Source organism: Mustela nivalis (assembly GCF_964662115.1).
Source record: "Mustela nivalis genome assembly, chromosome: 10".
Taxonomy (NCBI): domain Eukaryota; kingdom Metazoa; phylum Chordata; class Mammalia; order Carnivora; family Mustelidae; genus Mustela; species Mustela nivalis.
Genome location: NC_139029.1, coordinates 105,448,990 through 105,473,825, shown reverse-complemented (window position 1 = coordinate 105,473,825; position 24,836 = coordinate 105,448,990). Strand labels below are relative to the sequence as shown.

The window sequence follows — 24,836 nt, the reverse complement described above, 5'->3', positions numbered from 1 at the left end:
TTTGGCAGCCAGAGATCTCATCCCTGAGATCTGGGCAGCATAGGGGCGAGGCGGAGTGATGCCCAGGGAGAAGAGTGTGCGCTTTCTGTGATTCAGGCTCGCCTCCGAGCGCCCCGCCAGCTCCCAGACCTGGAGAGAGAGCTTCGTACAGGACAGGGAGCCGCGGGCTGTCGGGGAATCCGGGGCGCCCGAGGCCAGGAGGTCATTCCTCACTACGCCCCTCCTGCATCCGCCCGGCGGCGGCGGATGGAGCGCGTCTCTTGGCACAGCTCTGGCGCCCAGAGCCTCGGGTGGTGGAGGCTGGCCGGGGCGGGGCAACTAGGCCCCGCCCCCGATGAAATTTCAGCCTAGTTCGGCCTAGGCATTACGCTGAGACCACCAAGCGCTTGCAGACCATGGCCGTGATCTTGGGTTATTGGGACATCCGCGGGGTGAGCGAGGGAACCGCGGCGCTGGGTGGGAAGGAGATGAACGGGGGCAGGAAGTGCTGTGTGGTAGACACCAATACAACCAGAATGTTCCTGCTCAGGACTGGCTGAAGTTCAGTCCTTTCCAGCGGTCTGCCCTTCTCAGGTGGGCCCGTTTCTGAATCCCCTGTGTGTGTGTGGCGGGGCGGGGGGGTGGGGGTGGCGGGGGTGTGGGAAGGCAGCAGGGAGATGAGGAGGCGGTGCGGATGAATGTATGTGCGTGTGCTCGCGGGTGGGGGCCCTGGCGTCTGGGAGGGTACCTGCAGCTGTTAAAGGCACCGAGTCAGGACTTCCATCTCTGACCTTGGGCATCTCTGGCAGCTTGCTCACGCTATCCGCCTGCTCCTGGAGTACACAGACTCACCCTACGAGGAGAAGAAGTACACCATGGGGGACGGTAATAGCATCCACCTTGCAGTCTGACTTTTGCCCTATTCCTGCTGTTCTGGTCCCCTGAACCCTATGCCCTGGCCACCTGCAGCTCCCTCTGCCGCCCTCCCCTAGCTGGAGCAGGGCCTGCCCTTTCCCTAACTCCTTCCAGGTGCAGCTGGCCTTAGGAGGCAGGACACGAGAGGGCATTGCTGGACCCCCTGTATGGGATTTGGGATGGGTTCCTTTTAGGGCTTGCATAAACATTCTGTAAGCTTACTCACGCAGGTTCCAGAGCCTTTTAAGCCTTCTTTGCCCCCAAACCCGGACTGTGAGATTTAGTGTCTCAGATTCCCCTTTTGGAGAGCTTGACCACTATCCTTGGTGGGCGGCCTCCAACCCCCAACCCCCTCCCCAGACCCAATGAGAGTGGGCTCTGGGGGGGGGGTTGTTTCACTCCATCTTCTCCACCACAGCTCCGGACTATGACAGAAGCCAGTGGCTGAATGAAAAATTCAAGCTGGGTCTGGACTTCCCCAATGTAGGTGCAGGGGGTGCTGACGATGTGGGGCAAGTGAGAAGGGTGTCTACACTGCCTGCTTTCCCAGCTCTGAGGTGACCCGATTTGCCAGCTTCTGCTAGCTTCTCTGCTTCTTGGTTCTTGTCCCTGCCTGTCCCCCATGCTCTCTGTTCCAGCTCATTCCTCCATTTTACAGTGGATTGATTAAGCGGCTAGCAGGGGCAGGCCGTGTGAGTGCCAGGTTTCGTGTCTCCCCTTTTTTAAGGGAGGGGGTGTCGGGGAGCCCGTGGCCTACCCACCTGCCCGTGTTGTCCTTATAGCTGCCCTACTTAATTGATGGGGCTCACAAGATCACCCAGAGCAACGCCATCCTTCGCTACATTGCCCGCAAACACAACTTATGTGAGTGGGCTGGGGTGGGGATGCGGGGAAAGGTGGGGTGCCCCTGGGCCTGCCTGGGTGGGATCCTGAGGGTGAGTGTCTGTTGTGTTGGCTGTAGGTGGGGAGACAGAAGAGGAGAAGATTCGTGTGGACATTTTGGAGAACCAAGCTATGGACACCTCCAATGAGCTGGCCAGGGTCTGCTATAGCCCTGACTTTGTGAGTCCCATCCCCGGGAGCTGGGATGGACAGGCTTTGGACAGGACACTGGACTCTTGTGTCCCCTCAACTTTGTATCTATTTGCCATTTGAACCCCGTGCAGCTACTTTTCCCCCAAGCCAGTCCCTATACTGTCACTGCAGTGACAATGCATGGGATGAAACTCTGCCTCAGTTCTTGCTAATCTTAAGAAGAGTCCAACTGCTCCCCGTATTGGAGCCCAAATCTCTGGAAGCATTCCAGCTTGGTTGGAAATTCAGTTACTGGGCAGTTGCTTGTTTGCTCAGCACTGTCTTCCTGACAGCCCCGGGCCTGAGCACAACTGGCCAGCAAGCAGAGCAGGGAGATATGGCTTTTTACCTCCCTCTCCTCTGTCTCTCAAACTCCACACCTTTCCAGGGGCTGTTCAAGGGCCGCTCCTATCTGCCCCCCAGCAGGCAGAAGTGGGGACTTGTTTCCCCAGGCCATTTCAACTGATCACTTCATTGCCTCTTGGAGATGAGTGGTGACAGATCTAGGGACAGCAAGGTGGGGTTCTCTGCCTTCCCACAGCCTCCCACAGGTGGGAGGTGGGACTCAGTAGGATCTGCTGAACACAGTTTGGAGAAATCATCGCCTGGGCAATGATGCCCCCTCCAGAGGGGGGCCAGAGCCGCTCACCTCTGGCAGCTGGGGGTCAGGCACAGCCCGGGGAACACCTGCCTCTCTGCCAGGGGAGTCTGAGTCTGAGGATGGTGACGGCTGTTCTGTGCCTCAGGAGAAACTGAAGCCTGGGTACCTGGAGGGCCTCCCTGACAAGATGAAGCTCTACTCACAGTTTCTGGGGACGAGGCCTTGGTTTGCTGGGGAGAAGGTAAGGGGAAGGCTTTGGGGGGGTGGGAAGCTATGGTTTTCCCCAGGTTCAAGGTTAGGTGCTCACTGTTCTTTGCTTTTCTTTAGCTCACTTATGTGGATTTTCTGGCTTATGACATCCTTGACCTGCACCGAATATTTGAGCCGAAGTCATTGGAAGCATTCCCGAACCTAAAGGAGTTCATGGCCCGAGTTGAGGTGATTCCCTGAGCCTCCTCACTGATGACAGGTCTTCTGTCCTCTCTTTTCTCTAATACTTTCCTACCTTACAGCGAAAACAAAGAATAAGTAGCACGTTAAGGAAGATTTGTTTATTTATTTGGAGAGAGATAGAGGGGTACAGGGGGCTGAGCGAGAGGGATATTAAAGCCTCAAGCAGACCCTCCAGTGAAGCAGAGTCTGGACGCCAAGGCTCCTGAGCTCCCAGATGCCCCACACCAAGTAGCATTTACTGAGGGTTTGCTTACACCAGGATCTGGGCTCACAGCTGACATAGAGTGTGTGAAGTGAAATCTTGATGGCATTCTTACACAGCAGATATGTTACCTGCCGTACAGTACAGATTAGAGCATTGAGGCAGAAAGGAGAAGTCATGTGTCAGGGTCGCAGAGGCAGGGCCGGCTGTCCTGGGCTCTCCGGTAGTGACTGCTTGCTGTAGACACCAGAGAGCGGCTCTCCCTTTCCTGGACCAGTACACCATGGGTCCATTCAGGTCTGGGTCACAGAGATCAGGACCCTAGGGACGTAGCCAATGCTCAGGGTTGTGCGTGGAGCTGGCATTAGGAGAGCAGAGCTGTGGTAGGGATGACAGTACATAGAAGGGCACAGAAGGCATTTCCTAGGTATCCCCGGGAAGCTTTCAGCAGTCCGATCCCCGTTTGGGGATGCCCTGACATTCCCAGGAATGTTGTTGGTCCTCGGCTGTGAGTGTCTAGGTGGGGCCCCTATGGAGGGAGTCTGTCTTGAGGCTTCTGTGCCGGGCCCCTTCCTTACCTCCCTGTGTTCATGCCCTTCTTTCCCATGAGCTGAGATCCTGAGTCAGGGATGGGGCAGGCCATTTCTTTCCAGTCCTGTTGGCCGATCAGATCTTCTCCCGGGTGTGAGCCTCTGTGTCGGGCACAGCTGGGACGCCAGGCGACCCGGGCCTAAAACCACCGTTCTGGGACTCAGAGCACTCAGAGAACTCAGGAACACCCAGCCATGTGTGGTGTGTGGGGCTGGGTGGGTGCTGAAGGAGCAGGGGCTGGACCTCAGCTGATGGCACTGGTCCCTTCGTTCCTCATTGGAGGGCAGCGGACTGTGCTTTGTGAGCGTTGTGGGGCCGGAGGCATTTGTCCAACGGGAGTTTCAGCCTGCAGTATGTTTGTCTTCTGCATTCTTCAGCAAGAGATGCGCTTTTTGGGCTGGTTCTTCTCTGGGTGATTGGCCTTGGGCTTGATGCGAAAGCTCCAGGAATAGCTAGCAGGAGGGACAGAGGATGGCTGTGGGCTACACTCTGTGGCCCCTGGGTCTAGGCAGTGCCAGGATCTTCAAACACTTTAGAATTCACTGGGCCCATGGTGTGCTGGGACGATGGTGCTCAGACACCCCTGAGAGCCACATGCCCCATTGGCTGCAACAGGGCGGGGGACGAGGTAGTTGGTGCCCATGACATTGGGTTCAGTCAGGCCAGTCAGTTGGACCTTCACCTTTAAGAGGAGTAATTGAGAGTGTGGCCTGGCCTGACTTCATGCTCCCAGCCTCTCCCCCTTCATACAGGTTTTGCTGAGTCACTGGGTGAGGTCTGGCCTCCCCTGCAGGCTGCATGGGCACATTCTGAGGCCTCTGTTCTGCTGGGGTTCCCTGTGTGGCGAACCCTGAGAAGCCAGGAAGCTCCCTCTGCAACCGGGGGATGTCTGTGGTCCGGAAGGGACAGGGTCTGCTGGAGGGCAGGGGAGGAAAGAGGCCAGCAGGAGGAGCCCAGCCCTGGCAAGAGAGCCAGCTGCCCTCCAGCCCTTCCCACCTGGGAGCCTGGGAGCCTGAGGTGGCCGCTGAAGCCACCTGGGCCTCTGCTTCCCTTCTGCTGGATGGTGATAGTGGTACGTGTCTTGTAGGGTGGTTGGTGGGGGTTCCACACCCATCATCGTGTCTGTGGGATTTAAGGCTCCAGGTGGAGTCTTGTATTTTAGTCAGGTGTCCCATTAGTTACAGAGAACTGGAAGGGGTGATGTCCCAGAGCAGGGGACCGCTGGCAGACTGTGCTGTGTGTCATCGCTGACTTCACAAGGAAGCGTCCCAAACTTGGTGTACCTCAGTGGGGCTGCATGAATGCCAGTGAGGCAGCAGACCCTGACATTGGACCTTCTTTTTCCACCCTCAGGGCCTGAAGAAAATCTCTGCCTACATGAAATCCAGCCGCTTCCTCCCACACCCGATATACTCAAAGCTTGCTGTGTGGGGCAGCAAGTAGGACTGAGTGAGGGTAGCTGCTGGCAAGAAGCAGTGCTGTGTTGTTGGGCCGTGCCCCGGAGCACAGCTGGACCACCCTGAATCCCTGGAACCAGCGATCTTGCTTCTTCCCCTCCTGTTCTTTCTGGTAACTCGCATTCAGCCTTATTGGGCCCCAATGCAAATTTGTCTAGGGCCTTTAAAGGTGAACAGCACCCCACCTTTCTTCACCCGAGTGCCCTGCAGACATGATCCTTCCTGCACACTTTTCTTCCCTGAGTGCTGGTTCTGTGTGTGGAGTCCGACCGCATCCCTGGCCCTCGGGCTCTGCCTGAGTTCCCCAGGCATTGCGTGAAGACTGGGGTGCAGGCCTGGCTGAGAGGAAGGCTGGAGGGAAGAGACCACCTTTCTCATTGGTACAGCTCCTTGACCATTGTCACCATATTATGGCTCTAAGGGGCCTTCATCTGCCTATATATTTTGCCCATCTGAGGTCTATGAGTGTTCCTGGGAGGCCAGTATGGCAAGGAAACTGGGGGAACAGATCTGTTTGCACAAGGACTCCTCCCTGGATGTTCATGTTTAAGGCAGTCCATGGCGTGCTTCTAGACTCCACATTTGGCCGTGCCATCTGGCCGTGAGAACCAGAGTCAGTCCCAGTGTAGACCTCAAGAGCCGGCCTTTAATTGTAGGAACTGTGCGTACAACCTTCTCAGTCACGGTAGATGCATTTGAAAAATAAATTCAGTTCTTCGTGTCCCAGCTTGCCCCCAAGGCTCCAGAAGAATTACTATCCTGGCCCAGGACTCAGGGCTGCCTGACCCTGAACAATGGGCGGAGAGCTTGGAGGGGCTTGCTGTCTGACAGCCGGAGTTACGCCCTGCAGGCCCCAGACCCAGGCTGCCCAGTGCAGTCCCTGTCTTCCTGTCTGTCACCTGTCATCCTTCTGACCCTGATCTGCAGCCTGGGGCCTGCTGTGCCTGCCCCCAGGGTAAGACTGTCCTCTTAGAGACAGCCCTCTGCCAGCTGGTCTCCTTTCAGTTGCTGGCATTGCTGGGACAGTGTTTGTCCAATTGTGGTTTTCAACCCAGGATCAAGCTAGGGTTTCTTCCCCTTGGCACTTCCGACCTGTTGAGTGCAGAATTCTTCGTCAGTGCCATTGTGCTGTGCGAAGCCTGGAGTTTGCCAGCGTTCCCAACCCATGCCCCGCTAGATGGCAGCAGCCTGCCCTGGTCGTGACAGTCAGCTATGTCTACAGACATTACCAAATGTCCCCCAAGGGGTGAAATCACCTTTGGTTGAACACAAGTCATTAGGGGATGGAGACTGTCATTAAAAAAAAAAAAAAAAAATCTTAAGACATCAGAGTGCTACAAGTAGTTAGGGTAGGTCTTCCTTGATGAAACTTGGATTTTGGCAAAGAATATATGTAGGTCCAGGAGTGGCTGGGTGGCCCAGGTAGTTAAGCATCTGTCTGCCTTCCACTCAGGTCATGATCTCTGGATCCTGGGATTGAGCCCCACCTCTTGGGCTCCTGATTCAGCGGGGTGCCTGCTTCTCCCTCTCCCTCTTCCTCTCCCCCTGCTCATGCTCTCTCACTCTCTCCGTACTGTCTCAAATGTATGAATAAAATCTTAAAAAAAAAAAAAAGAATATATGTAGGTCTGTATGTCCTGGATAATGCTATCAATGTGTTGTTTCTTAAGTATGGCTACATCAGACTTCTAGAAAAGGAGAGTAGTGTGAAAGAGTCCTGTGTACCCCAGACGTGAACTTTTCCACATTTGCTCTCTCGTCCCTCTCCTCCCTCCTCTGTCCTTTTCTCAATCAGTTCTGCAGGAGCACAAAGGCATTTGTACCAAAAACTTCATATTCTGTTCTCCAAGCTGTGGTCCCTAGTAGTAGAATTTAGGCGCCAAGTGACTGGGAGGCAGAGTCCGCCCCACCTGTGTCCTTTCCAAGTTAAGGTTCTCATGCCATACCTGAGTGCGGCTTATGACAAGCTCTGGAACCCATGTCCTTTGTGAAAGCTTGGAAAGTTCCTTAGAAAATTCCTGACAAACAAGTGTCCTATGGGTTATTTTTTTTCTTCACTAGGTTCTTACTACATGATTCAGAGCTTTTCTTTCTTTTAACATGTTTGCTGTATTTGTGTTTGCTCCACGGTATCAGAGAATTAACTAAAGGTTTCACGAGCGGAATGATTTCTACTTCAGTGTTTTTCTTCTGGGTCTTGCTCTAAATGTTTCACCTCGAATGCCATTCCTTTCCTAAATTTTGGAGGCCCTAGTTGTCTTTCCTTATACAAAATAAGATAAGCCCATAGAATATTTTCTTTCTAAGTTCCAGTGTGACATCATCTTGTAAATGGTTCTCTTTATTCTCTTATTTTTAGATTAAGTAGTATTCTTGCACCCTGGATTGCCTGAATTTACATATAATATTAATGACTTAAAAATATTACCATGATGTACGGTATTTTCACTGTACTTTGGCATTTCTGTCTTTTTTTTCTTCGGATTTATTTCTTTTTCTTCCAAATTTTTATTTAAATTCTAGTTAGCTTGGCATTTATTACTGATATGTAGTTATAAATCCTGAGGCTATTTTATGTAGGACTTCTGCTCCTTTACCTTGAGAGGACAAAATGTCAGCTGCGGAACCTGAAGGAATTGCAGAGCGCTGTTCAGAAGCCATACCAGAGACCAGACTTCCAAACTGGATGTGTTCTTAAAAATATTCAAATTTTCAATAATTTAAATCAGTAGAGAACACATATATGTCCAGAAGACCTGACAACACTGAGACCGACTTTCTCCAGGCAACCACTGGCCACATTCCCTCCCTTCAAGCCACTCTCCAGCTTCCCTGCTCCCCACTGCTCCCCGATGCCTTGCACCAGTGCCAGCATCCACTGCTCTGGTCCTTTGGGCCCTGTGCCCCTCGGTGAGCCCTCCTCCTCCTCCTTCTGCAGAACTGTCCTCTTTCTTCGGAAGGGGCCTTGGGAGCTCTGGGCGCATCTCCCGTCTCCTCAGGGTCCTTCCCTGCCAGGTGTCGTCTCTTTTCCCCATATTCTTCCTCTCTGCCTCTCAGTGATCTGGGTGTTTCCACAGGAAATGTGCCCCATAGTTGAAGGCATCTTTCTTGGCACTTCCCTTGGGCCTTCTAATCGTTCATGGCCAGGATTGTCTTCTTCGACGTGCCTACCGGGTGACAGCATGGACGAGGGCCAGGGGACCAATGTCTGTTCTATTATTTTACAGGTTCTTACCCTGCTTCTTGTTTAGCTTCAAAAATGTAATGTCTCAGTGGAATTTAGTGATGTTTGCTGTTCTAGGCTCAAGATGTAAAGAAGTCAAAGTGACAACTCCTTAATGTATTATGAAAACAGACCCACCTAGAGGCCAGCTCATGCTTAGGCACTTGGCCCCCATCTCCTTCCTGTGGCCAAACACACCCAGAATTCACCTTGACCCCAAAGGCTACTTCCTGAGCCTGGACCCAGACCTGGAACACTGGGGATTGGCAGGGGTGAATTGTGGGGAGCACATGCAGCAGGGGCTGAGCTCTGCTGGGCTCAGGTGACACCCCCACAGCTCCCCAGCGTGGCACGGATGGACAGACCTCTGACTTCTGAGATTGAATAGTGATCAGCTGAGGCCTCTGTGTCTTCTTTCCCCACTGCACTGTCGATCACGGTGCTTGGAAATCCTTATGCCAAGACTGGGTTCACTCCTTGCTGTCCTAACATAGTGTTACCTATTTTAAGCTTCGGTAATGCATTTTTCTGTGCTTTAACTGTAAACCCATTTGTTTTTTAAAGTTCCCTTCTTCCGTTTTCACACATCCCCGCAGCCTTGCAATACCCTTTATACAAAGGGAAATGAGCCACGTGCCAAGTCTGTCCTACTCACCTAGTTTCAAATAGTCTCCTGCCTTTGGAGAAAGTTGGCCAGTAGGATATTGTCACAGATCACAGAAGAACCTGAGAGGCCGCCTGAACCTGCCTGAGCCACAGAAAATCACATGTGGGTGGGAAGTCAGGGTCAGGCCAGAATGCGTGGACTAGAGGGCTGAGGGTCTGCTGGGGGCCAGTCAGACTGTGATCCTGTGGGGAAACCTCCACCCTCCTGCAGGCTACCCCCTCTGTCTGCCCTCTGTGGCAGGATGGGTGACTGGCCAGGCAGAGGATTCCCCTCCCTCTTTTAGTCACATTCTGTGTGTGACACCATCAGCTCCGTGTCACTGTCCTGGCCACGTGGGGACATCTCGCTGACTGGCAGGGCATTTCCGGGACTGCACCTCCTAACCCTGCCCTTGGCTAGGGTTTCCATTCACAACTTGGGTCCTAAGGGTCATTGATTCATTTCCACTTGAGCTCAGGGGTCTCAGCCAGGGGACTGAAGGACTGGGGCTCCCCAGGCCGTGAAGGAAACACTGACACCAGGGTTCCATTTCTCTGGACCTCGTCCTGGGCGGTAGTTCCCACCCACGGATGGTGTGTTCTCTGGGGCTTGTCCTGGGAGGAATTTTCAGACTGGCCTGAATTCCGGATTTGAGGGATATAGCTCTTTGGCCTTAACTTTGGCAGACTCCCGGAGCTGGCAGGATCTAGGCCGACCAAGGGCGAAGGGGAGAGATGTTTAGCGGGGAAGAGCAGACCTGTGTTTTTTTGTGTGTGTGTGACTTAAGCGCATCTCCAAGCGCCCTCTCCGGTTCCAGATCTAGAAAGAGAGCTCTGGATTGCGCGGTGAGCCAGGGGGCGGCGGGGAACAGGAGCGCCTGTGGCCAGCGACGTTCAGAGGCGGCCCCGCCCCCAGCGGCTGCGGACTGATAGAGGGAGCCTCCTTAGGTCTGTGCGTCCAGCGGGTGGCCCGGCCTCCGGCGCGTCGTGGGGGCGGGGCCGAGAGAGGGGAGGTCCCTTTAGGCCCCGCCCACCCTTCCTCCGCGGATAAATTGGCAGCACAGCTTCGCGAAGTCCTCGCACTCCGCTCAAAAGCCAGCGCCATGGTCATGATCTTGGGTTATTGGGACATTCGCGGGGTGAGCAAAGGGGCTGCCCTGCTGGGTGGGATGGAGGCGCACGGCGGCAGGAAGTGCTGCGCCCTGAGGACCCTTTCTACCTGAAGGCCCCTTTGGAGCTCCCTGCAACTCAGTCCTTTCTAGCGATCTGCCAGCCTGTGGGCGCGTTCCTGCGTATGTGTGTGTGTGTGTGTGTGCGCGCGCGCGCGCGCTCACGTGCCCACGGGTGGCGGGGGCTGGGTCTGTGAGGTTACCTGGTGCAGTGGGAGGCAGCAAGGCAGGACTTCTTCCTTTGACCTCCTCCTTGGGCGTCTCTGGCAGCTTGCTCACGCGATCCGCCTGCTCCTGGAGTACACAGACTCACCCTACGAGGAGAAGAAGTACACCATGGGGGCTGGTAATGGCATCCACTTCGCAGTTTGACTTTTGCCCTATTCCTGCTGATCTGGTACCCAGCACCCCATGCCCTGGCCACCTGCAGCTCCCTCTGCCGCCCTCCCCCAGCTGGAGCAGGGCCTGCCCTTTCCCTAACTCCTCCCAGGTGCAGCTGGCCTTAGGAGGCAGGACATGAGAGGGCATTGCTGGACCCCCTGTATGGGGTTTGGGATGGGTTCCTTTTAGGGCTTGCATAAACATTTTTTAAACCAATTCATGCAGGTTCTAGAACATTAAAAGTGTTCTTTGCCCCCACAACTGGACTGTGAGACTTGGTGTTTTCGATTCCAGATCCCCCTCTTGGAGTCTTGGCCACTGATCCTTGGTGGGCGCCCTCCAACCCTCAACCCCCTCCCCAGACCCAATGAGAGTGGGCTCTGGGGGGGTTTGTTTCACTCCATCTTCTCCACCACAGCTCCGGACTATGACAGAAGCCAGTGGCTGAATGAAAAATTCAAGCTGGGCCTGGACTTCCCCAATGTAGGTGCAGGGGGTGCTGACGATGTGGGGCAAGTGAGAAGGGTGTCTACACTGCCTGCTTTCCCAGCTCTGAGGTGACCCGATTTGCCAGCTTCTGCTAGCTTCTCTGCTTCTTGGTTCTTGTCCCTGCCTGTCCCCCATGCTCTCTGTTCCAGCTCATTCCTCCATTTTACAGTGGATTGATTAAGCGGCTAGCAGGGGCAGGCCGTGTGAGTGACAGGTTTCGTGTCTCCCCTTTTTTAAGGGAGGGGGTGTCGGGGAGCCCGTGGCCTACCCACCTGCCCGTGTTGTCCTTATAGCTGCCCTACTTAATTGATGGGGCTCACAAGATCACCCAGAGCAACGCCATCCTTCGCTACATTGCCCGCAAACACAACTTATGTGAGTGGGCTGGGGTGGGGATGTGGGGAATGGTGGGGTGCCCCTGGGCCTGCCTGGGTGGGATGCTGATGTTGAGAGTCTGTTGTGTTGGCTGTAGGTGGGGAGACAGAAGAGGAGAAGATTCGCATGGACATTTTAGAGAATGAGGTTATGGACAATCGCATATACTTTGCCAGGATCTGCTACAACCCTGACTTTGTGAGTCCCAGGGATGGGATGGACAGGGTTTTGAAGGCAGCTGGACTCTTGTGTGCCATCTACACTGCATCTCATTGTCACGTGCACCCCGAGGAGTGACTGATTTCCAAGCCACTCCCTATACTTTCACCAGAGTGACCGTCATATCTCAAGGCATCCGATGAACACTGTGACTCAGTTCCTTAGAGTACTAATCTTAGGGTAGAGTCAGTGCCCAGGGTGGAAATTCTGTTGCTGGATAGTGTGTTTACTTTGTTTGCTCAGCATTGTCTTCCTGACAGCCCCGGGCCTGAGCACAACTGGCCAGCAAGCAGAGCAGGGAGATATGGCTTTGTACTTCTCTCTCCTCTGTCTCTCAAACTCCACACCTTTCCAGGGGCTGTTCAAGGGCCGCTCCTATCTGCCCCCCAGCAGGCAGAAGTGGGGACTTGTTTCCCCAGGCCATTTCAACTGATCACTTCATTGCCTCTTGGAGATGAGTGGTGACAGATCTAGGGACAGCAAGGTGGGGTTCTCTGCCTTCCCACAGCCTCCCACAGGTGGGAGGTGGGACTCAGTAGGATCTGCTGAACACAGTTTGGAGAAATCATCGCCTGGGCAATGATGCCCCCTCCAGAGGGGGGCCAGGGCCGCTCACCTCTGGCAGCTGGGGGTCAGGCACAGCCCGGGGAACACCTGCCTCTCTGCCAGGGGAGTCTGAGTCTGAGGGTGGTGATGGCTGTTCTGTGCCTCAGGAGAAACTGAAGCCTGGGTACCTGGAGGGCCTCCCTGACAAGATGAAGCTCTACTCACAGTTTCTGGGGACGAGGCCTTGGTTTGCTGGGGAGAAGGTAAGGGGAAGGTTTGGGGGGGGGGTGGGAAGCTGTGGGTTTCCCCAGGTTCAGAGTTAGGTGATCACTGTTCTTTGCCTTTCTTTAGCTCACTTATGTGGATTTCCTGGCTTATGACCTGCTTGATATACTGCGTATGTTTGAGCCCAAGTGCCTGGATGCATTCCCGAACCTGAAGGAGTTTGTGGCCCGCTTTGAGGTGATTCCCTTATCCTTTGTACTATTTATATCTCTCCTGTCTTCCCTCCTTTCACTTGATGCTCTCTTCATCCTCTTTGTAAAATAAAGAATAAGTAGCATTGATTGAGGCTTTGCTATATCGTGATATGTGCTCAGGATCTTACATACTTGGTGCAAAATTAATCTTTACCACATTCCTACATGGTGCAAAACTTACCACCTGTTATTTACTGGTGTGGAAACTGAGTCTGAGAGGAGAAACCATTTGCTGAAGGTCACAGAGCTGATTCAGTGTGTGCTGGGCTCTGACTCAGCCAATGGCTTCTGTAGCTAGCAGTCCATGGCTGTCCTTTTCCTGGGCCAGAAGGAAGCTCAGTTTCTTTACTCCGCTGGGTCACAGAGCTCAGGACTCTGGGGACATAGTAGAGGTTCAGGAGTGTGCGTGGAGCTGGCGTTAGGAGAGCAGAGCTGTGGTAGGGATGACAGTACATAGAGGGGCACAGAGGCATTTCCTGGGGTTCCCCATGCAGCTTTGCAGCAGTCCGATCCCCGCATGGGGATGCCTGACATCCCCAGGAATGTTGTTTGTCCTGGGCTGTGAGTGCCTAGGTGGGGCCCCTGTGGAGGGAATCTGTCTTGAGGCTTCTGTGCCGGGCCCCTTCCTTACCTCCCTGTGTCCATGCCCTTTTTCTTTCCCATCAATGGAGATCCTGGGTCAGGGATGGGGCAGGCCATTTCTTTCCAGTCCTGTTGGCCGATCGGATCTTCTCCCGGGTGTGAGGCTCTGTGTCAGGCACAGTGGGGACGCCAGGGCAACCTGGGCCTGGAGCCACCGTTCCGGAGCTCAGAGCACACAGAGAACTCGAGGAACACCCAGCCATGTGTGGTGTGTAGGGCTGGGTGGGTGCTGAAGGAGCAGGGGCTGGACCTCAGCTGATGGCACTGGTCCCTTCGTTCCTCATTGGAGGGCAGCAGACTGTGCTTTGTGAGCATTGTGGGGCCGGAGGCATTTGTCCAACGGGAGTTTCGGCCTGCAGTATGTTTGTCTTCTGCATTCCTCAGCAAGAGATGCGCTTTTTGGGCTGGTTCTTCTCTGGGTGACTGGCCTTGGGCTTGATGCCAAAGCTCCGGGAATAACTAGCAGGAGGGACAGAGGATGGCTGTGGGCTACACTCTGTGGCCCCTGGGTCTAGGCAGTGCCAGGATCTTCAAACACTTTAGAATTCACTGGGCCCATGGTGTGTTGGGACGATGGTGCTCAGACACCCCTGAGAGCCACATGCCCCATTGGCTGCAACAGGGCGGGGGACGAGGTAGTTGGTGCCCATGACATTGGGTTCAGTCAGGCCAGTCAGTTGGACCTTCACCTTTAAGAGGAGTAATTGAGAGTGTGGCCTGGCCTGACTTCATGCTCCCAGCCTCTCCCCCTTCATACAGGTTTTGCTGAGTCACTGGGTGAGGTCAGGTGTCCCCTGCAGGCTGCATGGGCACATTCTGAGGCCTCTGTTCTGCTGGGGTTCCCTGTGTGGCGAACCCTGAGAAGCCAGGAAGCTCCCTCTGCAACCGGCGGATGTCTGTGATCCGGAAGGGACTGGGTCTGCTGGAGGGCAGGGGAGGAAAGAGGCCAGCAGGAGGAGCCCAGCCCTGGCAAGAGAGCCAGCTGCCCTCCAGCCCTTCCCACCTGGGAGCCTGGGAGCCTGAGGTGGCCGCTGAAGCCACCTGGGCCTCTGCTTCCCTTCTGCTGGATGGTGATAGTGGTACGTGTCTTGTAGGGTGGTTGGTGGGGGTTCCACACCCATCATCATGTCTGGGGGATCTGAGGCTCCAGGTGGAGTCTTTTATCTTAGTCACGTGTCCCATTAGTTACAGAGAACTGGAAGGGGTGACGTCCCAGAGCAGGGGACCGCAGGTAAAATGTGCCATGTGTCAGCGCTGACCTCACGAGGAATAGTCCTGACCTCAGGTTGCCTCTGTGCGGTAGCAGACCAGAGATATGACCTTCTTTTTCCACCCTCAGGGCCTGAAGAAGATCTCTGCCTACATGAAGTCCAGCCGCTTCCTCCCAGGCCCTCTGTTTCTAAAGGTTGCCATGTGGGGCAACAAGTAGGGCCAAGTGGGAGGAGATGCCAGCGAGGAGATGCCAGAGCTGTGCTCGGTGTGTGTCCCCGAACAGCAGTCTTGCCTCTCTGTCCTTTGGTGCATTCCTTTGTTCCCATGAAATACCCGTCAGTCCCCTTGCTCCTTCCCAACCCTGTCTTCATCCGGACCCTTTGCCGTAGCTCTCTACTTCAGCAAATTTCCTCCCCCACCAGTGTTATCCCTCCTGCACTAAAACCAACTGGAGCATTCTTCAATTGGCAGTCGCTGTTCCCTCTCCTGGCCTAGGGAGCTCATCCCCAAGCCCCCCAGCACTGCCCCAAATCCCCGTGTGACCCGGGGTCCCAGGCCCGGCTGTCCCAGGGTGGTCCTGCCCAGCCCTGTATGATCTGCAGTAAAGCCTTACTCACTCTGACCTGGCTTGTGTTCTTCTGTTCTGGTCTTTGGAGTCAGGGCCACATGTGTCTGGGGACATGGCGTTCCCTTTTCCAGTGTCTGTTATACCAGCTCAGTGGACCGGGATGTGTGTGAGGTGCCAAGAAAGGGGATATGTAGGATTATAAGGATTCTTGCTTATTTCTGTCTATTTCATATACTTCTGTGCCTGAGCATGGGGTCTCTACAGAACCAGGGAGGCCCTTCCGTGCCTGGGTCCCTCCTTAATGCAGTATTCCTGGAGTGTGTCCTGAAAGCTTGCAGAAGCTCTATGTGTGGCTGTCTGGGGGCTCTTTGGGCTTGGGCAGTCCACTGATAGTGTGGGATCCTGGCCAACTGCACGCTGTCTCCCTTCCCTGGGTGTTAGCCCTGCCTTGGAAACCCTTCCTCCGTGCCGCCTGTTCCATTATGAAAGGTGAAAGGAAATAAAATCACTAATGTTGAGGAGTTTTCCGAAGCAGCCAGGAGGCTATTAAGGAGATGGACATCCTCATTAATGAAACTGTGAACTTTGAACTGGGCCACACTACAAATATTCCAAGGACTCTGCCCAAATACCTGCAACTTTCTTTGGAACTTCCTATAGATAACATTTCAGGGGGGTCCCCTGTTGGTTTTGACTAGATAATCCTTATCTATAAGCCTTGAATTTATATTGTTTCTTCCCATGTGCAATACCATTTTTTTCCTACAAAGAGTTTTGGGGTTTTTTTGTTTGTTTGTTTTTTTAAGATTTTATTTATTTATTTGACAGACAGAGATCACAAGTAGGCAGAGAGGCAGGCAGAGAGAGGGGGAAGCAGGCTCCCTGCTGAGCAGAGAGCCCGATGTGGGACTCTATCCCAGGACCCTGAGATCATGACCTGAGCCAAAGGCAGGCCCCTGGGATCACGACCTGAGCCAAAAGCAGAGGCTTTAACCCACTGAGCCACCCAGGCGCCCCTGTTTTTGTTTTTGTGTTGGGGGTGTAAAGGAAAGCAGAACTTTTTTTTAACCTTTATTTTTTATTTTTTTAAAGATCTTATTTATTTATTTGATAGACAGAGATCACAAGCAGGCAAAGAGGCAGGCAGAGAGAGAGGGGGGAAGCAGGCTTTCCACTGAGCAGAGAGCCCAATGCAGGGCTCGATTCCAGGACACTGAGATCATGACCTGAGCCGAAGGCAGAGGCTTAACCCACTAAGCCACCCAGGCACCCCGAAAGCAGAATGTTTTATCATGATTTTTGCTTCAGCAACTTTGGAACAAATTAAAAGTCCTAAACTCTGGTGCCAGGAAAAAAAAAGAGAGAGAGAGATCTTGCTTAGTAATGGCCTTAGCAAACCAATTATATTCGGTTAAGATTAGTTTTCTGCCACCCACACAAGTCACAGTTCTTTGTAAATAACACATACAAATGCCTGCCTCTCTGCCTGCTTGTGATCTCTGTCTGTCAAATACATAAATAAAATCTTTAAAAAAAAATGTTAAAAAAATAAATAAATAAAAGATTTTTTATTTATTTTAGACAGAGAGAGAGTGTGTGTGGGGGCAGTGGGGGTGGGGTAGAGGGGGAGGGAGAGGGGACACTGACTCCCTACTGAGCATGTGCAGCCGTGACCACATGGGGTTTAATATGACCTGAGATCATGACCTGAGCTGAAACCAAGAGCCGACTGAGACACCCAGGCTCCCCCATACAAATGTCTTTTAACATCTTTGACTTTTGTTCCCTAAAGGAACACAATTTGGGTTGCTACCCACATCTGCACTCCCTGAATTAAACTCTGAGACCCCAAATACATGCTTTTGTCTTATTTCAGCTCTACCTCTTGGTTAACAAATGTATCTCAATAGAACAAAAAGGGATGAGAATAAAAAGGAAAGAAGTAATAGACATTAGAAGTGACATTAAGTTAAAAGATAAGCAGAGAGAACAAAACTATTAGGTCGAATAAAATAGATCCAGATCTAGAAGTGGAGTTGGCCGGTTCTTTTCTGTGAGAGTCTAGATCGGGCATGTTTTTGGCTTTGTGGGCCCTGCAGTCTTGGTCACAGTTACCCCCTGGCACTGTAAACTGCAATGCAAGTTTGCAAGGTAAATTGTCAGTTTGCAAGTTCCTCAGCAGCTTGCCAGGTGTGATTTGAGACCGTTCTGTGTATAGGAGGGCAGGCAGGGACAGAGGCAGGTGATTCCAGTTTGATAGGTGGCCTGTTTACTAAGCATGGGAATTTGTCATGTGATGAGGAGATCTCCATACCCATCTGCTGATTTTTTTTTTTTTTAGATTTTATTTATTTATTTGACAGACAGAGATTACACGTAGGTAGAGAAGTAGGCAGAGAAGCAGGCAGAGAGAGGAGGAAGCAGACTCCCTGCTGAGCAGATGTGGGACTCGATCCCAGGACCCTGAGATCATGACCTGAGCCGAAGGCAGCAGCTTAACCCACTGAGCCACCCAGGCGCCCCTATCTGCTGATTCTGAAAAAAGTTGATAGAGAGGACTTAACTGGGTCCAGTCACAGGTGCCATACGGATGGTCTCAGCATCACATCAGTATCTGAAGGCTCATCCTCAGGGCAGCTTTGCGGAACAGGGAAGGCAATGGAATGCACCTGTTAGGGATGGGGAATGAAGACTTTCTGATTGCTGGGGTCCAGCCCATGGGTCAACCAATGGTCGTAGTATCTGGATGGACCCCCCCCCCCCAATCTAGGGTGAAGGCAGCCATGGATAATACATAAATGAATTGGATGAGCCTGTAATCCAACACAAATTCAAACACAGGTGGCCAGAGTTCCCTGACTCATGACCCAGAAGCTCAAATTAAAAGGGCATAGCTAGGGGCGCCTGGGTGGCTCAGGGTGTTAAAGCCTCTGCCTTTGGCTCAGGTCATGACCTCAGGATCCTGGGATGGAGCCCTACATTGGGCTCTGCTCAGCAAGGAGCCTGCTTCCCTCTCTCTCTCTGCCTGTCTCTCTCTGTCTACTTGTGATCTCTGTCTGTCAAATAAATAAACAAAATCTTTAAAAAAAGAAAAGAAAAGGGAATAGGTATACAAAACCTTAAATGTTACCCTGATTGGCTCAGTCGGTAGACAATGTGACTCTTTTTATTTTATTTTATTTTATTTATTTATTTAACAGAGAGAGATCACAGAGAGAGAGGGAAGCAGGCTCCCTGCCGAGCAGGGAGCCCGATGTGGGACTCGATCCCAGGACCCTGAGATCATGACCTGAGCTGAAGTCAGCGGCTTAACCCTCTGAGCCACCCAGGCGCCCCAGAGAATGTGACTCTTGATCTCAGGGTCATGAGTCTGAGCCCCATGTCTCGGGTAGAGTTTACTTAGAAAGAAAGAAAGAAAGAAGAGAAAAAGAAAGGAAGGGAGAGAGGGAAGAAGGAAAAGATGATTATTGAAGAAAAGAACGAAATAATGCAGTCCTTTAAAAGGAGGAAGATATGATAACAAAGATAGTTGTAAATGAAAGCAATTTTTTAAACATGGTCAAAATCGTAAAAGGTAAAATAGTACATTTTAAAGTCCAGGGGTAGGAGTAGTAGAATGTATCTACTTCAAACTGAGGCCACCAAGAAAGATTATTTTACTGTGGCTAGGATCTAGCAGAGGCCCCAAGATTTGGGATGTTTTGGCATCTGATGACGGGGCCCATACACCATCTAGTGTGTGCCTTCCTCTTCTAGAATGGGAGAACAAGATGGGCTCTGAGCACATGGCTGGCTGCCCGGTGTCTTCGGCAGGGATCCATAATCACTTGCTGTTAATTACAAGTTCCCCGCCTAGTATTTCTCCATTGCCATGGTGTTAGCAGAGAAAGTTGAAGTTGGTAGAGACCACAAGACAGCAGCTTCCAGAACGTGGAAGTTTATTCTCATTTCACGTCTCACGGGGAATAGTCCAGGCTGTTGGCGCTCCAGGAGATTATTCAGGGACCCAGGCTCCTTCCATTTTGTGGCTGCTGCCATCCCTGAGGGGACATCCTCTCCTTGGTTGAAGCTGTATCATGAACATGGGAAGGAAAATAGAGAAAAGCCAAGGAAGCAACTTCCCATGATGCAAGTGGGCAGATTGCCTGCCTTACACTCATGAGGTTCAGTTGCATGGCTATGCCTAGTCACAAGGGTAGACCCTAGTTTGGACAGAAGAATGGATGTTGGTGGCCAACTATAGTCACTCCCACACTCAGAAAAGCAAGGATAAAGGTTACATTCAAATCCATGAGAAACTTTGGGTTTCAGCCAGTGGTTTCAAACAGGTAAGATAGGGTCTAAAGTATGAAACACAAGATCTTTATTTTCGATAAACCTAAAGGGAGTGCCCTATCCCTTAGGGATCCTTGCTGCTGAAACAGGAAAATGACTTATCAGAGGTATCATATTGCTCACTGAATCCCTGAGAGGGCCAGTGAGTTGGCATTGGAAGCTGGGTGGCCAGGAGATGTGCCTAACCACATGAGAGATTGTTCTAGAGAAAGCCTCACAGCCATTGCTGGGTACAGACAGTGGAGCTCTGAGCCCTGACAGGCAGACCCAGATGCCAATGTCTCACCACTGCTGCCTCCAAAACCCTGACCCTTCTACTCCTGTCCTTGCCAGAAAAATAAATTCTCAGGGCCTGCTTCTTTAGAACTGAAATCCTACACCACTGTGCACAATTAACAGAACCTGGGTCCCAGGCCTGTGCCTCAGCCACAAGGAGGGGCTGGAAAAGCAATTGGATTAATTAGGATTAAGTTCTGCTCTATAGAACTAGATAATAACCTTGGTTTAAATGGTTTATTTCTCATGCAAAGACAGGTCTGGAGGCAACCGGGTAAATACTGGTCACCGTTGGCTTCATTGTAGCCTTAATGGCCTAGCTTAGCTTTATGCTGCCCTCATTCTCAGCATGTGGTGTCCTTTCTTTTTGTCACCTCATGGCCTCTGTGGCTGCTAGAGCCCCCCACCACATCTGCATTCCAAACAACGGGGGGGGGGGGGTGAGGGTAGGGGGAGGTGAGAAAGAGGAATGGGGGTTGCTTTTTTCCTCTTGAGGAAACTTCTGGAAGTAAAGTATAACACTTCCATTTATACCTCACTGGCCAGAGATTTAATCAGGTTGGAAATGATATCTTTTACCTGAGAAGCAATGTGCTGGCAGAAATGGGGGGTCGTGACAGCAGAAGTCGGGGAGACAGATCTCAAGAGTCAACTGGCAGTCTTCTACCATGGGGAGATGGGATTTAAACCCGAGAAATTCTCCACCTGTAGGCAGGACTGTAGGAAGGATGTTTCAAAGATGCAGAAGACAGGTTGCTGGGTGGCTCAGTAAGTTAAGCGTCTGCCTTCAGCTCAGGTCATGATCCCAGGGTCCTGGGATGGAACCCCGTGAGGCCTGCATCGGACTCCCAGCTCAGTGGGAAGCCTGCTTCTCCCTCTGCCATATCGCCCCTCCTCATTCTCTCTCTGTCAAACAAATAAATAAAAATCTTTAAAAACATAACCGGTTTCTTTCTTTTCCGTATGTGCGTTTCCAAACAATAGCCACCACCATAAAATCCTCTTGCAACCATCCCTTATACAAACAAAAACATTCACTCTCTTTTACCCAAAACAGGAAAACTCAAAGTGTCATCCACCACTGCATCGGGTTCCAAGTTGGAGATCTTTGAGAAACGTTCAGGTTGATATTTAAAAAAATGACCGTCTAAAGTGTAATGTCAATGACCCCCAGTTTGCCCTATAGAAAATACTAAGGGAATGGGAGATAGAAAAAGGAAAATTAGGTGAGTGCAATAATATAGTAGAAAGCAGCCTGCACTCAGATTTGCAGATAAGCTGTTATGCATTTATTTGTATCTATTTACATCTTGCATTTATTTAATACTTAACAGATGCCCTTCTTTGTTGAATTCCAAAGGGATGGTGCATAATAAGGCTTTTTATACTTGGATATCAACAACCTAAAGGCACTCCCTGGATTGGCCTTTTTTTTTTTTTTTTTTTTTTGTAAAGATTTTAATTATTGGTCAGAGAGAGAGAGAGAGCACAAGGGGGAGTGGCAGGCAGAGGGAGAAGCTCTGGCTCCCTGCTGAGCAAGGAACCCAATTCTATGCGGGATTCCATCCCAGGACCCTGGGATCATGACCTGAGCTGAAGGCAGACGCTTAACTGACTGAGCCACCCAGGTGCCCCTGGATTGAGCTGGTTTTTTTTTTTTTTTTTTTTTTTTGTCTCCATTCCTCTGATCATCACACTTTCATGTTCACTGTCATCCCACTTTGTTAGCCCACCTTTCCCTAACTCCCGTGACATGATGAATGAAACCTTTGCTGAAGACAGACCCTCAGAGACCAGCCAGCTGCTACATCGTGACTTAAGACCTGGGAGGCAGAGAATAAGAGAGGCCGATCCTTATGGATTCCAGGACAACTCTTCCTGGAATGCTAAATGCCATATTCCTAGCTAGCCGGATCTGGCATTTCCCAACAGATTCTACCTTTTGAGGTAGCCCCAGCAATATCCTGATAAATCTCAGTTCCATCCTAAAGGCCCAGGGCCCGCACACCCTGTGTTTTCCCACATTCTTCTTGTTCTCTTTCCATTTGAAGCATAATTTTGAAAGGAAGCAGATAGGGCCTCGGTCGCAGTTTAAAAAATATTAACGCAGTTTGGAAGCATTAGACCATAGAAGAAAAAGTACAGACCTATTTGAATTGTGCTTGAGACCTCTAACACAAGACGAACATTATCCTGTTTGCTTTAATCCAATCCCTGTGCACCACTGAAAACACTCCCTTCTACCGACCTGCGGCTGGCCCTCTGTCTCCATGTGGGGTGACACAGCAGCCGTTATTTACCTGAAATTCAAATATACACACATCCATTTAATCTTTTCTTCTGGATTACATCCCACATGAGTCAACTGTAATTATTTCCATGGAAAATGCCAAAAGAACACTGACAGCCCATCCCTGTTGGCTTTTAGAATTGTTCCATTCGAGGGACGCCTGGCTGGCTGTTAGTTGAGTGTCTGCCTTCCTCGCCGGTCATGAGCCCAGGGTCCTGGGATCCAGCACGGGCATTAAACCCTGCTCAGCAGGAAGCCTGCTTCTCCCTCTCCCTGCTGCTCATGCGCTCTCTCAAACAAGTAAAAATCTTAAAAGAAAAAAAAATTGCGTTCCAATTTGTCCTAAGCAAGGAATAAACCAGACTCCAGAATCATTGAAACCCACTCTCCATGCTTGGAACTCTTTTGCTGATCCTTGGGACCTCCCTGAACCTGGGCTTTTGTCCTGACTTTAAACACTTCTACCTGGACCATCTCTACCTGTTTTAAAATCAGAACATTCCATTTTTCCAGAATGGGGGAGAATGTGAAAAAGTTTTTTGAGAGCAGTAAGCGCTTATTTGAAGCAAACTCCTTTTCTCTTTCCAATTCTCATTAGAACAGAGTGGAGTCAATGCATTGTGTCTGCTTTATGTTGGGCTCTATACAAGCACTAAATATAAAAATTTGCTGAAGACACATGTCCCTGCTCCCAGGCACCTTAGAGTTTAGTGGCGGAGACAGACTTTTAAAGATTTTATTTATTTATTTGACAGAGAGATCACAAGTAGGCAGAGAAGCAGGCAGAGAGTGAGGGAAACAGGCTCCCGGGTGAGCAGAGAGCCTAATGCGGGTCTCGACCCCAGGGCCCTGAGGATCCCAGGATCCTGACCTGAGCTGAAGGCAAAGGCTTAACCCACTGAGCCACCCAGGTGCCCTAGAGACAGACTTTTAAACAAGCAGTTAGAGTTCAGTGTGGTAAGTTTATGGGAGAAAACACTGAATCCTAAAGGAAGAGAGATTTAACATAACTGTATTTAATTTTGTCTGGGGGAGGACAGATGTCAGTCCTCAACCAAATCTCAGTGGTTTTTCTTTTTTAAGTTTTTTTTTTTTTAAATTTATTTATTTATTTCAGAGAGAGAGAAAGCACCAGAAGGGGAATGGGCAGAGCGAGAGGCAGACTCCTTGCTGAGTACGTAGCCCAACTCGGGACTGGATCCCAGGACGCCAGGATCATGACCTGATCCGAAGGCAGATACTCAACCAACTGAGCCACCCAGGCACCCCATCAGTAGTTTAATAGACATTCATTTCTGACTCATACTTTATGTTGGATGTGGTCAACAGGGGCCCTGCTCCTTGTTGTCTGTCATACAAGTAGAAACTTCAGTTTGATACCTGCTCACAGAGGCATCACAGCGATAGAGAGTGGATAGGGCAACCCATGCTCGTGCTCTTAAAGCTTCTGCCTGGAATATGTATGTAATTTCTCCTCGTATTTAATTGACCAAAGCAAGTCACTTAAAAGCAAGAGGGTAGTGAAGCTTTCCCCAAAGGAAAACAATCACAAATTTTGGGTGATCATCACTAACCATTTTGGTGGGGGGATGTCAGTTGTGGCCTCCAGAGGCAGCAACTTCTAAGCTTACCTTAGAAGATGAATGGTCATTAGGCAGGCAGGGCTGGAGCAAAAACATTCCAGGCAGAGGCAACAGCAAGAACAAAAGCGTGGAGATAAAAGAGATGGTACTTTCAGATTACTTGTATTTACAAATGTATGTACCTTTGGTCTGTTCTGAGTGCTCTAGAAATATTGGCTTCATTCTCCTAATAACCCAGTAAGGGAGGGTTCACTTATGGGAGAAGGCACTGAGGCACAGGAGGCTAGAAATTACTGGGGCAGAGCCAGGATCTCTACCCAGGCAGCCTCCAGACCCCGGAAGCTTGCTTCTCTTTAGGGAATTCAGCAAGGCTCGTAGCCAGTGCTCCGGGGCAGGGACAAGACAGAGGTCAGATTATGAAGGATAACTAAAGCAGGGGAGGGCCATGAGCACCTTTGCGCATTAGAGAAATCACCGGCTAATGGTCCATTCCTTCTCTCTTCTCTACCATCCATCTCCAGCTAAATCCCTTTAGCTGGTGTGGCTCAATGACCCACCTAGTCCTGCAGATGAAGGATAAGGAGTGTGTAATTTCTGTGCCAAAAGCAGACATTCTCGCAGGCCCTCGAGCTGGCTGTCGAGGCAGATCTGTCCATCCACATCAGTGTCCCCTAGGCCACTCATCCCATCAATGAGATAGCTCTATTTCTCTTGAGTCCCATAAGCTATTTCTTTCTTCCTTTTTTTTTTTTTTTAATGTTTATTTATTTATTTGGCAGAAAGAGAGAGAGAACAAGTAGGCAGAGAGGCAGGCAGAGAGAGAGGAGGAAGCAGGCTCCCTGCTGAGCAGAGAGCTTGATGCAGGCTTGATCCCAGAACCCCAGGATCATGACCTGAGCCGAAAGCAGAGGCTTTAACCCACTGAGCCACCCAGCCACCCCAAGCTATTTCTTTCTGAACTGGGAGTGCCTTAATCCAGCTGCTCAGCCTTCAACAATGAATGCAGGTGAATTTCCCTAATACTTTGGGAGACCTGCTCTACCACATTTAAAGCGCTGATTAAAGGTTTTTGTTTTCATTTGAAAGCTCTTATGGATGTACCTAGTACAACCCCATTGTTGGTAGACTAATC

General features: G+C 51.1%; 2 protein-coding genes across 3 annotated transcripts; both read left to right on the top strand.

The window, feature by feature from the left end:
- The first annotated feature begins 320 nt into the window (after positions 1 to 320).
- LOC309842766 (glutathione S-transferase Mu 1) lies at positions 321 to 6,886 on the top strand. Of its 2 annotated transcripts, none has more exons than XM_082687490.1 (8): positions 321 to 431; positions 789 to 864; positions 1,313 to 1,377; positions 1,677 to 1,758; positions 1,856 to 1,956; positions 2,715 to 2,810; positions 2,897 to 3,038; positions 5,169 to 6,886. In XM_082687490.1, exons 1-7 carry the CDS (start codon positions 396 to 398, stop codon positions 3,017 to 3,019), a joined length of 579 nt encoding a protein of 192 aa, XP_082543616.1. In that variant the 5' UTR covers positions 321 to 395; the 3' UTR covers positions 3,020 to 3,038; positions 5,169 to 6,886. The 2 variants fall into 2 exon arrangements, with proteins under 2 accessions (XP_082543616.1, XP_082543615.1); XM_082687489.1 differs by having other exon boundaries at positions 325 to 431; positions 2,897 to 3,007.
- Positions 6,887 to 10,099: 3,213 nt separating this feature from the next.
- On the top strand, positions 10,100 to 15,274 carry LOC309842767 (glutathione S-transferase Mu 1). The gene is made up of 8 exons (XM_082687491.1): positions 10,100 to 10,279; positions 10,580 to 10,655; positions 11,109 to 11,173; positions 11,473 to 11,554; positions 11,652 to 11,752; positions 12,487 to 12,582; positions 12,671 to 12,781; positions 14,780 to 15,274. The coding sequence occupies exons 1-8, from the start codon at positions 10,244 to 10,246 to the stop codon at positions 14,867 to 14,869; spliced, it is 657 nt and encodes a 218-aa protein (XP_082543617.1). The 5' UTR covers positions 10,100 to 10,243; the 3' UTR covers positions 14,870 to 15,274.
- The last annotated feature ends 9,562 nt before the right edge of the window (positions 15,275 to 24,836 follow it).

Excerpts from the sequence above, each read along its gene's own strand:
- LOC309842766 (XM_082687489.1), top strand. The coding sequence starts at position 396 with ATGGCCGTGATCTTGGGTTATTGGGACATCCGCGGG. Across the intron at positions 432-788 it reads GTTATTGGGACATCCGCGGG|CTTGCTCACGCTATCCGCCT; the intron begins GTGAGCGAGGGA and ends CATCTCTGGCAG. Across the intron at positions 1,759-1,855 it reads TGCCCGCAAACACAACTTAT|GTGGGGAGACAGAAGAGGAG; the intron begins GTGAGTGGGCTG and ends TGTTGGCTGTAG.
- LOC309842767 (XM_082687491.1), top strand. The coding sequence starts at position 10,244 with ATGGTCATGATCTTGGGTTATTGGGACATTCGCGGG. Across the intron at positions 11,174-11,472 it reads TGGGCCTGGACTTCCCCAAT|CTGCCCTACTTAATTGATGG; the intron begins GTAGGTGCAGGG and ends TTGTCCTTATAG. Across the intron at positions 12,782-14,779 it reads AGTTTGTGGCCCGCTTTGAG|GGCCTGAAGAAGATCTCTGC; the intron begins GTGATTCCCTTA and ends TTCCACCCTCAG.